The sequence below is a fragment of the Lathyrus oleraceus genome, chromosome 2 (assembly GCF_024323335.1).
Source record: "Lathyrus oleraceus cultivar Zhongwan6 chromosome 2, CAAS_Psat_ZW6_1.0, whole genome shotgun sequence".
Classification (NCBI taxonomy): domain Eukaryota; kingdom Viridiplantae; phylum Streptophyta; class Magnoliopsida; order Fabales; family Fabaceae; genus Lathyrus; species Lathyrus oleraceus.
Window position 1 is genome coordinate 203,252,231 of NC_066580.1, and position 15,047 is coordinate 203,267,277.

Sequence of the window (15,047 nt, forward strand, 5' to 3'; positions counted from 1 at the left end):
TGTAAGGAAAGGGTGATTTGCTGCTTAGTTCCTTTTTAATTTCATGGCATTTTAAATTCGGTCGAATTATGATGTTAGCATGATGTAACATTTCGGTTGCGTTTTAGATGGATTTATGTTGCTTTACTATGAACATTTCATTATGATTCTCACTTCAGCAACATTGAGCGGTTGTAAGATTTTCTTTGATGGTATAATGCAATTTGCAAAGCATGTAAATAATCTATTTGATTCTTAAATCGGACTTTTATGCGGATTCGACAAGTTCATGTCGCTAGGCCGCCAAATTCTCAATATATCAATGGAACACTTTCACCGAGTTTTTGAATTGGCGTACGACATCAATCATATTGTCCTTATGCTCAAACCGGTTCCGAGCACATTTCCTACACATACTGACCAAATCAATATTAATGTCCATTTTCTTTCTCTTTTGATCTAATTAAATTAGTTTAATTTCAATTAATTAATTCTAATTAACTTAATTATTTGATCTAATTGAATAATTTTGATAATTAAACTTAATTAATTCAATTAATTGATTTAATCAAAATTTTCATGAGTTTTTTTTTTGTCAAAAAAAGAAATTGATTAATTCATCCCACTCTCATAACTTCACATTATTTCAAACAAAAACTATTTCATATCATCATCACTTCATAAATCATTTTCAATTTTATTCAATATCAATTCATCAACAACACAAACCAATTTCAAAAAGCACAAATCATACAATTCTCGATTTAAATATCGAGCCCACTTTCAAATACCCTTGTAAGTCGATTGCTCTTAGCATCGCCATCAACCTCACATAGCTTACTCCTGGACTTCCTTACAATGAAACCTACTTGGTTATTGATTAATCGAGTAGATGAAATAATACACTAAATAAAATTCATTTCATAAACACAAGTTCAAACCACTTTTCAAATCATTCAATTTCAAAAGAATTTTCTCTTTTAAACATAAACTTGGGATGAAAAGGAGAATAGTAAGCTTCCGCTTCACTATCTCTCGACTATTCGAATAATTGGCGTACGCCATATTGCTCGGATTTTCGTCATTCATTTAAAACCCTAAAGCTCCATAAAATTAAAATCACTCCCCCAATTAATTATAAATTCTAAAAGCTCTATTAATTTTTGAATGAAAAGGAGAATAGTGAGCATCCGCTTCATTATCTCTCGATTATTCGAATAATTGGCGTACGCCATATTGCTCGGATTTTCGTCATTCAATTAAAACCCTAATAATCATAATATTTCAAACCATTTCTACAAATTCCAAATCCTTTTAATTCCATATTTCAGATGAAAAGAGGATAGGAGGCGTACGCCTCACTATCTTTCGATTATTCGAATAATTGGCGTACGCCACATTGCTCGAATCTTCGTCATCAATTTAAAATGCAATCGTATACGACATCTAAACATATCTTTTACAATTTAAACCTCGGGTGATAAGAGATGGGAGGCGTACGCCTCACCATCTCTCGATTATTTGAATAATTGGCGTACGCCATATTGCACAAATTATCGACTTCCGACTAAAACACGTTAAATAAACTTGGATAAGAGAATAGGTGGCGTATGCCTCATTATTCTTTGGATAAGCAAGTAGGGGGTGTAAGCCTCACTACCGTGCATATTCAACATCCACAAACAAACTTTTAAAATAATTCGAACGAAAAAGGAGTAGAAGGCGGACGCCTTATTACTCCTCGAAAGAATTGGGCGATTGGTGAACACCATATTGCTCAATCTTTCGTCGTTCTCCAAAATATCTCAAACAAATCAACCTAACTTCTCGCCCCCGTGCGATCGAAACCAATCAAACCAAAACACCCAAACACATCAAATCAACTTGTCACCCCCGTGTGACCAAAACCCTTTCAAAAGAACATTGTCAATCCTTTCTAATGCGCACAACAAACCAGTGCTAGAGCCTCCACCGAGAGTAGACAATGCCAGCGTTTAGTCGTTAGAACGCCGACCTACACAGTCGTTCATCAAAACAAAACACACCAAATATTCGTAGTAGCCCGAACTACGAATGCTCTTATTTCCTTATTGCACCATAAGGATACGTAGGCAGGAGATTGTTGTATCTTCGCGAGCACATTAATAAAAAACCTCCCATTTCCCCCCTCCTGAGGTCTTCATCCATATATATCATCAATTCTAATTACTCAAAGCAAGCAAATAACAGTCAATTAACAGTCAAATAGCAAAATCAGACTAAAAGGTTCCCGTTGAGTACAACGGACGTAAGGGGTTCTAATACCTTCCCCTTGCGTAATCGACTCCCGAACCCGAATATGGTTGCGATGACCATTATTCTATTTTCTTAGAGGTTTTCTCGATATTTTCCTATTCCTTCATTGGAATGAATAAAGTTCGGTGGCGACTCTGTTTCGAACAACATTTTTCCGCGTCCTATCGCGAGGGATCGCATTATCATTTTTTGAGGTGCGACAAAGGGATATTCTTGGGGTACTAATATATGAGTAAAACTTATAAGGTTTGCAATCATATAATTGCTTCAGTAGAATAATCTCTTCAAGTTGCATTTGATGAGTCCTCACAAATGGGGAAAGGTATTTGTTCTGATGTTTCAGGTGTGATAATAGAGAAGTTTATCGATGAAGAAAGTTCCAAATAGGTTCCTCCATCTAAAGAAGATGAGGACATTAAGGAAGATAAATAGGAAATCTTACATGAGGATTACAAACAAGAGACCTTGAACCATCTGCCTCAAGATTAGACAATCACAAAAGATCATTTATTATATCAAATTTTGGGAGACATCAAAAGAGGTGTAAGTATTAGATCACAGGTTAATAACTTATGTAAGTACTCTACTTTCATTTCTCAGATTGAACCTAAATCCATATTCTATGGTTTACTTGATGAGGGATGGTTACTTTCTATGTAAGAAGAACTTATCTAATTTAAATGTAACGATGTTTGGGACCTTATTCTGCATCCAGTTGATAAAACCATCATTGGTACTAGATGGGTATTTAGGAACAAGATTGTTATAAATGGAATAAGTATTAGAAATAAAATCAAGATTAGTGTTAAAAGTATATATTCAAGATGAAGAAAGAAACTACGAGGAAACTTATGCTCATGTAGCTCGTCTATAAGATATTACACTCCTTTTGGCCTTTTCTTGTTGTCTGGATTTTAAGATTTACCAAATGGATGTTAAATCTACTTTTCTTAATGACTATATAAACAAACAGGTGTATGTCTCACAAACCCCGAGTTTTGAGGATCATGATAATTCTAACCATATTTTTAAATTGAAAAGAGTCATTTATGGTCTCAAACAAGCTCCAGGATCTTGGTATGAGAGGATGAGTGGATTTTTAATCAAACAAGGATTTAATCATGGTAAAGTGGACACCACTTTGTTTATAAGATACAAAGAAAAGAATATTCTTACAATTCAAATATATGTAGATGATATTATTATATGGTCTACTAATCAATATCTTTGTCGAGAGTTTGCAAGTTTAATACATGGAGAGTTTGAGACGTCTCTTTTGGGAGAGCTGACATATTCCAAAGGATTAAAAATCAAGCAAACCAAAGAAGGCACTCTCATAAGTCAAATGAGAAAGGAATGGACTTCAGCATTACTAGGTATAGACGTATAATCAGATCCTTACTCTATTTAATGGTGAGTATGCCATATATCATGTTTATTGTGTGCATGTGTGCTAGATATCAAACATTGCATAAGGAATCCCACTTTAAGATCGTAAAACATATTTTTAGGTATCTTAATGGAACCTTCTAGGATGGTCTTTGGTATCCTAAAGGTAGAGCTTTTAGCTTATTAGGTTTTTCTAATTCCAACTTTATGGGGTGCAAGTTGGATACGAAAACCACTAGTGGTACCTGTCACATGTTTTAAACACGTTTAGTTTCTTGGCACTTTAAGAAGTAGCATAGTATTGATATTTCTATCGTAGAGGTTGAATATGTAGTCGCTGGTGAAGCTAGCGGAAATATACTCGAACGCATCACACACTCGAGCATATAATAGAGTCTCCATCGAACTTTATTTATTCCTGAAGGAAAGGGAAAACATCAATAAAACCCGGGGGAAAGAGATATGTTGGGTAAGGAAGTCGGTTATGCAAGGGGAAGGTATTATCACCCCTTACATCCATGGTACTCCATGGGAACCGTTTTGATTTTTCTTGCTCGAATAGGTGTCATCTAAAGATTACTCGCAAAAGAATAAGAGAAAAGAATAGAATGGATAAAGTGCTCGGTAAGGATTGGGGCCCTCATACCTATGTACCTCATAGTGCAATGAGGAATTTAGAGCTCTGTAGTTCATGGAACTAGTGGTGGGAGGTGAAAAGAGGTTGTGATAAAGGTATGGTCTAAACCAAAGGATTATATCACTTGAACTCCAAAATGGGTGAAATGTGAACCCAAGAGTAAAATTGGCATTGACCGATATGTGGACTAGCCGGAAGCGTCTGCAACTATATGGTATAACCGAAAACAAGGAGAATTAAGTGTTTGGGTACGAGTCAAACAGCTCTTCGTTCACAAGGTGACACAAGGTAGAGCTCAAAGGGATATTTTATTTGGCTCAAAGAATTGGTATATCACATGGAGTAAATGAAGGTAGAATATGAATGCATCATGGAGATGAATGGAATGATAGAGAAAAGTAACCAAAGTCATAGAAATGGAGATTTGGTAACAGTGAGTGTAAAGGTATGATTTGAAACCAAAGGTCAGGGTATATTGGAATCCATAGGAGAAATGGGATTTATAACATAGAGGGAAACATGCTTATTGGCCGAAAAAGAAGGAATGTACGAGCCAAACAACTCTAGGTACAAATGTGAAATGTCACTATAAGGTCCTAAAAGGGTGTATATGAAATTCCAAAGAAAATTATATTTCGGTTTCAAAGAAACAGCATGTCACTGGGGTGAGCGGTGTAATGATTAAAGGTAGATGATAGATTGTGAAAGATATGGATGGTTCCTTAAGACGGAAGAATGAATAATTAAGTATGCTCACTAAGGATTTGCATCCTCATGCCTACGTATTCTCACCGTGCAATGAGAAAATCAGAGCAATCGTAGTTCGTGGAACCACGAAAACAAAGGAGAGAGATAGTGAGGAAAAGTATAACTTGCACCAACAGAATGGTATCAAGGGAATACACAAAGGAGAGTGAACTTTGAACCAAAGAGTAAACAGGCGTCTTAGCCAAAAAGAATGAATTAAATGTCAGGGTACGATCCAAACAACTCTTGGTTCACAAGATGGATTGTCGTTATATCATCCTAAAAAGGTATACATGAGGCCCAAAGGAAGTATTGTTGAGTACAAGGAGCAGTATATCACTGGCTGGGGAATACATAGTTTGAGATCAAAGAAGAAAGGTATCTTGGATCCATGAAGGATATATACTCTGAACCGAAGAGTAAACGAACGTCTTAGCCAAAAAATAAGAATTAAATGTTTGGGTACGAGCCAAACAACTCTAGGTTCACAAGATGGATTGTCGTTACATCGTCCTAAAAGGATGTACATGAAGTCCAAAGAGAAGTATATTTGATCTCAATAGATGGTATTGATTGATGAATGAAGAATGAAGTGTTTAATAAATAGGGTAGCTCGCGAAGAATCTGAATTCTCCTGCCTACGTATTCTCATAATGCAATGAGAAAGTCAGAGCTTTCGTAGTTCAACATACTACGACTGACAGCAAGATGATTGATGAGGCGATAGGCGTGATTGATTGAATATAAAGATACTTGATAGTTACTTGATAAGAAGCACACTGAATTCTATGAGTAAAGGTGGATATGATGAGAAACCGGGTCAAGTGTCCCATACCCAAAGATATCTAGAATGAGTTGATGGAATTCTCCACTCTCATCCGTTCTTTAGTACTTAAGGCTCGTGGCATGTAATTCTTATCCTAACTTTCAAGTTGCTGGAGAAGAATCTTAGAGGCTCTTTACGATGATGAAGACCTTATCAATCATTTAATTTGAATTGCACTAAAGTCTATAAATAGAGGTGAATACAATGAGCAACTGGGTCAAGGGTCTCGTACCCAAAGATACTCAGAATGAGTTAATGGAATTCTCCATTCTCATTCATTCTCTATTGCTTAAGGATCATGGCATGTAATTCTTATCCTAACTTTCAAGTTGCTGGAGAAGAATCTTAGCTGCTCCTTGTGATGATGAAAACCTTATCAATCATTAGATTTGAATTGTACTAAAGTCTATGAATAGAATTGAATACAATGATCATTTGGGTCAAGCGTCCCGTACCCAAAGATACTCATAATGAGTTAATGGAATTCTCCACTCTCATTCATTCTCTATTGCTTAAGGCTCATGTCGTACAACTTGAGTCATGATTGATAAGTTGTTGGTGGAGTCCTTTGTTTGTTGTACTGTTGCTTTGTGAAGGGAGAGACTTGTCGATCATATGATTTGAATTGTGCTAAAGTCTATGAATAAAGGTGAATACGATGAGCAACTGGGTCAAGCGTCTCGTACCCAAAGATATCCAGACTGAGTTAATGGAATTATCCACTCTCAATCATTATCTATTGCTTAAGGCTCGTGCCACATAATTCTAACTTTGATTAACAAGCTCTTGAAGAACCACCTTTGATGTGTCTTGTAGGATTCGCTGCTTGATATGACTGGGGATGCCTCGATTGAGAGTCTGACTTGAGGCTTCGAGCTCCACAACTTACAGAAAGAGTCTTATCAAGTGATCAAGAGTCTTTTGATCACTTGAATTAGACTGTGGGATTATACAATATTAAAGGATTTATTTGATCAAAATTGTTTTTGCTCAACTTGAATCGAGGGTTTGAATTAATTTGAAAATTTATGGTTAATCATAATCTAAGGGTTAGAATCATATTCACAGGTTATTCCTAAGGGAGCATGCAATTGTTAATCAAAACTTGATTCAAAACTAATTAAAATTCTAAGTCTAGATTAATCCTAAGGGAACATGCATTTATGTGGCCAAAATAACAAAATAAACCCCTAAGATGTAAAATGGTCATTTCACAATAATATCTCAATTAGGAACACAAAATGAATTCTAATTAGAAAATATAATTAGAACCTAAAATTTATTAAACCCTAAAATCAATATTAACCTAATGTTAAAAGTCGGTTAAATTCTAAAATCAATTAAAATTCTAATCCTAATTAAAATCTATACTAATCTCCTAAATTCTAATCAACCTAAGAATATAAAAAACCTAAAAATGACTAACCTAAGTAACCATGATTAACAATAATTAATTCTAATTAAGCTAAAAAATAGAATTAAAATGCAATTATATTAAAGGAATCAATAGGGTGCAGAATTGGGATTGGGGTGTATGTAGCAACTGGGCCTTAGGCACTGAACTCATTTCCTACAAACAAAGAAAAAGCCCAAATCTGGTAACAGGGGGTGTAATGGTACACGCTGGGATAGTGATGGAATAAAGATGGTTGGGCCCATATCTGTAAGCCCAGCAAAAACAAGTTAAGGTCAATGCACTTGTGAAATGGATTCAGCAAAAGTGTATGAAGCCCAAGCATAAAGCCCATAACGAATTCAGCAAATGGAAATGGATAAGGCCGAGCTAATCTGGCCATGAGTCAGTAACACCTAGGATTATCTCAAGCACGTACTTCCTCCGGCCTTATTTATAAGCAAAAGTCTTCTAATTTTTTTGCCCTTAAATATAAGCAAATGTCAACAAATCTAGGTGCATTTAATACATTTATTCCAAAAGTAACCTTGCATTAATTACTTTATTGTTACTAAAAGAGAATTTATATGAGGGTATATTAGTAATTGTGTTGTCTCTCTCACATAAAATCAAGAAATTTAAATACACTTAAGTATATTTCTTAATATGCGTAAAACTTGTCTCTTTTGCTTATAAATCAGGCCGGAGTAGTACAACACATGCTCATGAAGCAATTCAATGTTAAAATAGAACGACCGTATCTCTCATCAGCTCAGCTCAGTTCTCTCTCCATCATGCCGGAGGCCGTCTCCGGCGGCGGAGTGCCTCTAAAATCAAACCAAGAACATCATCCAACCTGTTTTGATGCACTAAGTCTAAAAATGCGAACGGATTACCCTAATTCTCTATGAGCTAAGCGAATCGAAGAAAAAGCACGAAGAACTCTAACATGAAGAATCCAAATTAAACCGATTAAATTTTGAATTAATTTTAACAAGAACATCAAGAGAATCACAAAATCCTTTTTTTTTATATAAAAAAGTCTAACTACTTTTCACAACTAAATCAAACTTCTTTTAATGTAATCAACTTCAAAAACATTTCTCTGTAAAAATCGGATTAAAAAGGATAATTGGATGTACATTTTTTTGATCCTCGAGTAATCGGAGACTTATAGTACACTTTCGCAAAGAGATTTTTTTATATAAGTAAATCTGGATTAAAAAAGGAATGAACGAATGTACATTAATTTGTTTCTCTAATAGTGGAAGGCTTAGCGTACACTTTGTCCGAACGGTTATTCATCCTTCGTATCTAAAATAACCTCAACTCAGCAAATTAATTTTTTTAGTATTGAAAAATCAAAACAAACGTTTTTACAAAAGGATGGTGTTTTATTCATTTCGACGCAAAACACAAACAAACGTTTCAGCCTGCATTATTCCATAATGCAAGCATACAAACAAATATTTAAACCGCCCAAAGGTGACATACATACTATTCTCTTGCCAAACACATTAAAAAAAACTAAATTTTTCCCTTTCGTAATTTTCTTTTATTAAAGAGAAAAATTTCAAATATTTTTAAACTAAACACTCACAAAGCTAATCAGAATATTTCTGTCGAGTACAACGGATGTGAGGGATAATAATATATTCCCCTCACATAACCGACCCCTGAACTCGAATTTAATTGTGATAACTATATTTCATTCTTTAAGGATTTTATTGACGTTTCCCTTTAAAATTAAAACTTCGATGACGACTCTGTTAATTTTGAGTGTTTGTTACACTCGGACATGTTAATTTTGAGTGTTTGTTACACTCGGACATTTTTTGTGCCGTGACAGCTATAAAAAATACCCTTTTAGACAAAAATTAATATTTTCATCATCAAGAAAAGGGAGAAGAGAAAATTCCAAATCAAAAATTTAACAAAAATCAACATTATTGATTAGGATACAATTTATTACTCTTCCAAAGAAATTCATAGAAAATATGAAAATCATAATATCAAAATTCAAATTAATTTTTTTTCTATCAGACATCTCATGTCTTCTACATCTCCCCATCCATGGATGGCTCCTTCACCACACAAAAGTTACCAAAGAGGAAGAAGTGGTGTTTTTTCGTGGGGCTAATTTTGACATAAACATGTTGGTGAGTTTGTGTGCACAAATAGTTAGTTCGCCATCAAGATGTATCTCGTGTTTTTTTATGAGCTCAACCACTTTCACGAACAAGAGCGCCATATAGACCTTGAATGTCCCCAATTATTTTTTGATATCTAAATATGGTGCTTGTGAGACAATAACATTGATTTCTTTCTTGTATATGGGTTTAGATTTTGGGAGAAAAAGCAATATGAGGAAACAAGCGGTCCCCATTTTCATGTAACTATTTAATTAACTGTTTAATATTAATTAGTATACAATACAATTTACTTATTAGTATTTTTTTATGGAGGTACGGATATGATTTCGACAAAGGGTACATAGAGATAAGTCCTCATGCCATCATCTTCATTTCACCATAAAGCCATATAGAGAGCGCCTAGATTGCCTACTACCATGTAATAATGTAGAGTTAGTAGATAATCACTGAAATTAAAGAACTTTTAACATTTCCTTTTAATTAATTAAAATTTTAAAGAAAAATCTCGCTAAACTTTAGTCTACATGTGAAACCCATTTAAATCTCAACCAAATAAAAATATTGAAATATTGTGTTAGGAGATTAGTGAAATCCATTTAAATCCCAACCAAATAGAAAATAATTGTGTTTAAGAGATGTGTTGCAAGCACTTTTTTAAGCATAAAGTTTGAACCTTAAATTTGGTGAATTTATTTTTATTTCTTTCGTGTAGGACCACGGAGTAATGTAATAAATATCAGCAAATTATAAAATAAAATATTACATGATTTATATTTAAAAACCACTTGCTATAAAGCATGATAATATTGAATATTTGTAGGATTTTTAATCAATACCCAAGCAAGACAAGTATTATTATGCAAGTTTTTAGCTGTTTCAACCTATTTGCACACATAGCTTGAAAATCGTATATGATATAGGCATATTACGTCAGTCGAAAATCAGATACAAACTGTGACAAATATAGACAGATGAGATCTCTAACACACTCAACCACAGCATGAGCCGCATGCAGGCAGTGAACCTGAAAGTTCAATAGAGATGTAACTTATTAGAAAAGGAAACTAAATATCTAAATAACCAAAAGATCAAAACAATGTAGAAAATATAAACTCACTATGATCACCGCGGACACTATCTAGCCCACGGACATTGTCGAGGCCACCACGAGGAGGGCCGCGAGGACCACCACCACCGCCGCCGCCACCACCACCACCGCCACCGGACCATTTCTTACCGGCAGACCCTTTCTTGTAGGCATCTGACTTTTCCATCTAATGGGTGATGAAAACATCATAGGAATAAATTAATTTGGTAACAAAAGATCTATCAGATATAATAATCTATAATAGTGATCAAGAAACATATTAATACCGAGAACATCGTAGTGAAAAACACGCCTATGAAGTTAACAATGGCCCAGAAAAAATCAGTGATTGTCTTGATTCGCCATATCGATCGCTTTGATTTGACAACACCTGCACACACAAAAAATACCCATTAATCATTTTGTGATGTCAAGAGCAAAATGATTATAAATATATGAATTATTTTGGATTCAATACACAGCTGAAAAACTGTCATACATGTTACAATATAACATTCCAGACATCAAGTTCTAAAGGCAAAAGGCAGAGAACATAACAATAACAGGCTAAACATTGTGTGTGATGAGTTAGATTTACAATGTCACACTCTTCTTTAAAAACACTATAGAGGCAAACAAAACAAATGAAAATAAATCAATAGAAATAATTGGCATAACCACTACAAACAGACCAACCATTGCATTCTGCAAATTGAATTATAAACTTTGAAGGGGGTATTATTGAATAAAGAATAAAGGGGAAATAGAATTTTGTCAGGATTAGTTCAGATCATTGGTTGGTTAGAGAGAACGTCATGCCTAAATAGGAGAAACATAGATAAAGGAGAAAATTATGAACATTTGATATTGTAAGTTAAAGAAGTGAATTATTGTGAAGGGGAGATCTCCTATTCACAATCACTCGTTCAATAAAATTATGCTTTCCTTTTGATTCTTTCTACCAATTTCCTATCTCTCCAGGACCCTAAAAGTATCATTCCTTGCAACCACAGAAAGATGTAATATCAACGACAACCAGAGATATTAATGCATAACAAAGCTCTTAATTCCCTAGTACATTTATTCAGAGTGTTCCCTTTAAGAGATTATGATCTGAACACCAAAGAGTCCACAACAAAGCCTACACCTATTTGATAAAATTGTTATCAAATTTAAGAGCTTAGAGAAAAATCCTTGAAGATGGAGGTAAGCAAGTTAGCAAAAGATATTGATCCAAAAATCTAAAGGACGTGCGCCCTTGTTTCTCTAATTACACCAAATAACCATCTCCAAGTGAGAAGTAACAGTGATCTTTGTTCATCGCCTCCAGTATTTTGTTTTCATTATGACAACTACCTTCTCCTACAAATAACTACCTTAGCATCACTTTCATTACATTGGACCCAAAGTAACGGAAAATCAGGGAAACTATTAACCTCAAAAGGAGAGGTGATAGTTTATGCATCTTCAAAATTCCCAGTAAACCCATTAAAAAAGGAAAACATCATTCACAACCAACTGAAGTTAAAATTGAAAACCCTAGTTTCAGAATTGTTATAAGATGGATGCAACGTTGCCCAAAGGCCTCAACATATAAAACTGGAAAATTAGGGTAATTAGTATGAACATATCAAAAGGAAATTAGGACAAATTTCATAGAAACATTCATCACGATCATTCTCGAACCATAAACAATTGAAAATTCGGAAATTTCAAATTTCACGATGACAAATTTGAAAATGATATACATGAAAACAAAATTAAAAAAAGGATTGCATCTCAGGATCAGAAATTCTATACAAAATGAAGGTACCACAGAAGAATCAACACCTAAACCTAAATAGTAATAATGCAAAAAATTATGAGAAAAAAATGATATAATTGAGAAGAGGATGATGATACCTCGTTCGACGTAAGCCATGGGTGAAGAAAATTGCTGCAACTGAATTGGAAAAGGGGCAATTGGTTATATCGCACTCTATTTTAAGTTTTTTATTTTTTATTTAACTAATGATATACGGGAAGAAAATTCAACGGTGTCATGGAATAGAATAGAGACTCCGAGTAAATTCCAATTCGATACCGTCATTACGTCAGCATGTATAGGTGTCGAGTTTTTAGTGGATGAAAAATCCAATGTGGCATGCTCGTTTCGGATATGGCCTGTCGGCTGAAACTTCCTCTTTTTGGAACTCCACCGTAAACATATTGTAATTTCCTTTTCCATCCTTATACATTCACACAAAAAAAATTTTATGAAAATTTAAAATATCTTTAAAATTCAAAGATACATTTTCGAACGTATCTATTTTATATTTAATTTTAATTTAGAGTTATATATCCGAAAGTGTATTGGAGTTAATTCGGAGATACACATTCGAAAATGGTCATGATACTCCAAACCAGAATCAGAGACGGTATGAGTAAGATCTAGAAGCAAAAACAATTTGACATTAAATTAAAATATTCAATATTACATAAATATTTGCTAACATAAATTTAACATTATATATTGTTATATACATATAGTTCAGGACGTTGCAACATATTGAGAATATCGTCAGTGGATCTTGCAATCTTCGCATCCACTTCAAACGGACTCTTTGATGCACAACGGTAAAATATATTCAACGTGACCTTTAAATCTTCATCCGTCTTCCGTTCAAAGTTGTTGAACTGTATCTTCCCTTCCCTATCAAACGAGGGTGAACGATACTCGAGTTTGACAACTCTCTAGTTTTCTGGATATCGCAGAAGAGTATTCCGTTTAGTTTTCAGATCAGCGAGAAGTATGTCCTTGCATATCAAAAATTGAAGCGGGGGTTTTGCGTCATTGAAATTCACAAATGTAAGATGGAGATAAGTAGTCATTCTCTGATTGTTGTGTGTTTTGTAGAAAACTTATCCTATCATCAAGGATCTTTTTGGAGATGCTTCTTCGGATAAATCCTTTTTTTTACAAAAAATGTGTTTACTGATATGCACATCTGTAAACTACCCTATTGTGTTTTTTTTAATTTAGTGTGGAATTTATCCGGATATACATATCTGAAATCATCCTGAACCAAAATTACACCAGAAAATGTGTAAACAAAAATATAAAATGTAAACCATAAAATTTGTAAAGTGAAACAGTCATCATTTACACCATCATTGTTGAATATATATTACTTGTGCATTAAATCGTATCAAGATTACAAAGTTAACAAAAATATATTCAAAAAAATGTATCGATTGTAATCTAAAATGTATCAAAAGATGCAACACCGCATAAATCTACTACTGATCCCCCCTTTGACTTTTCCTTAGTTGATTCTCTTTCAATCTTGCTCAATTTGGTGAACTCTTTCATCCTTTCCAGAAATTGGTTCGGCCAAGTTTCCGCCTCTTTTGTGGCGTTCACTCCAATGATGTACTTGGTATAGGACACGCCGGTTTTGAATAAACCTCAATAAAATATAGCAATTTTGAAAGCCACGCAATACACATGATGTGTAACATCCAAAACCCCTCACCCCACTACTCTTATTTAAAGAAAATCATGAAAATAAACAATATTTAAGCACCAATGGTGTCACACATCTCTTTAACACAAACATGTTTCTATAAAAAAATTCAAAAATACATAGCGGATAATCTCAAACAGGTTTAATTGAATAAATCCAAACAAATAGTTTAATACTCAAGCATGAGGGAAAATAGTCCCATAAATCTCAGAAAAACAAAACACAATTCAAAAACAAATCATGTCTCAGTGTTACTTATCAGAGCGACACCGCAAAACTAAACGAAACTCAAAAATATAAATAAAGAAGAAGGCAATATGTGTCATGCTCCAAATTGTTAGATGATAGGCAACGATCTAAAGGGGGGTTTAATAGATCCCAAGTTTAAAAAACTTGCAAAAATTATTTTGAAAAAATTAATGGCTAGCGGAAGTGACCCGGATCGACTAGTCTAAATCGAATCGCTATCAAAACCCTATGCATATATAGAATCAAATTATAATAATGAGGACAAATTGATCAAAATACTATTAATCACAATCACTTGAATACTAATTTAATAGTAAAGATTATTCCCAATGACAAAACACACAAAAAAAGCTATAGAGACAAATTATCAAACACCTTGTGTGTAATCAATTTCGTTTAGAATTTTGTATGGTTTTGTTGATCTTCAAATTCAACCACAATCTAATAGATTGTGGTCAACTCAACAAACCTTTTACAAATGGTTATCAAAAGATTTAACCAAACGTATTGATCGCACAATTGATGAATTCAACAATTTGCAAATGAAAAGTAAAAGAGATTGAGAGAGAGAGGGGGAGAGAGATAGTACACAAGGATTTGTTTAGGCAATTCCTCAATTGGCCTCACTATGGGTACGTCTTCCCTTAATTCGAACTCGAATTGAGATAATGAAATTTAACCTTACTTTGCAAAAGTAGAATACAATAGAAATGTAGCAATTCAATCCTACAAACCCTATGTTTGATGTTGATTTTAACACTTTCTCTTCCCTTGATATGAGATTAA

General features: G+C 34.0%; 1 protein-coding gene across 1 annotated transcript; it reads right to left on the minus strand.

The window, feature by feature from the left end:
• Positions 1 to 10,220: 10,220 nt before the first annotated feature.
• Positions 10,221 to 12,577, minus strand: LOC127118891 (uncharacterized). Its single transcript, XM_051049130.1, has 4 exons — positions 12,409 to 12,577; positions 10,794 to 10,897; positions 10,537 to 10,693; positions 10,221 to 10,443 (listed from the first exon to the last, which is right to left on the minus strand). Exons 1-4 carry the CDS (start codon positions 12,425 to 12,427, stop codon positions 10,409 to 10,411), a joined length of 315 nt encoding a protein of 104 aa, XP_050905087.1. The 5' UTR covers positions 12,428 to 12,577; the 3' UTR covers positions 10,221 to 10,408.
• Positions 12,578 to 15,047: the final 2,470 nt, after the last annotated feature.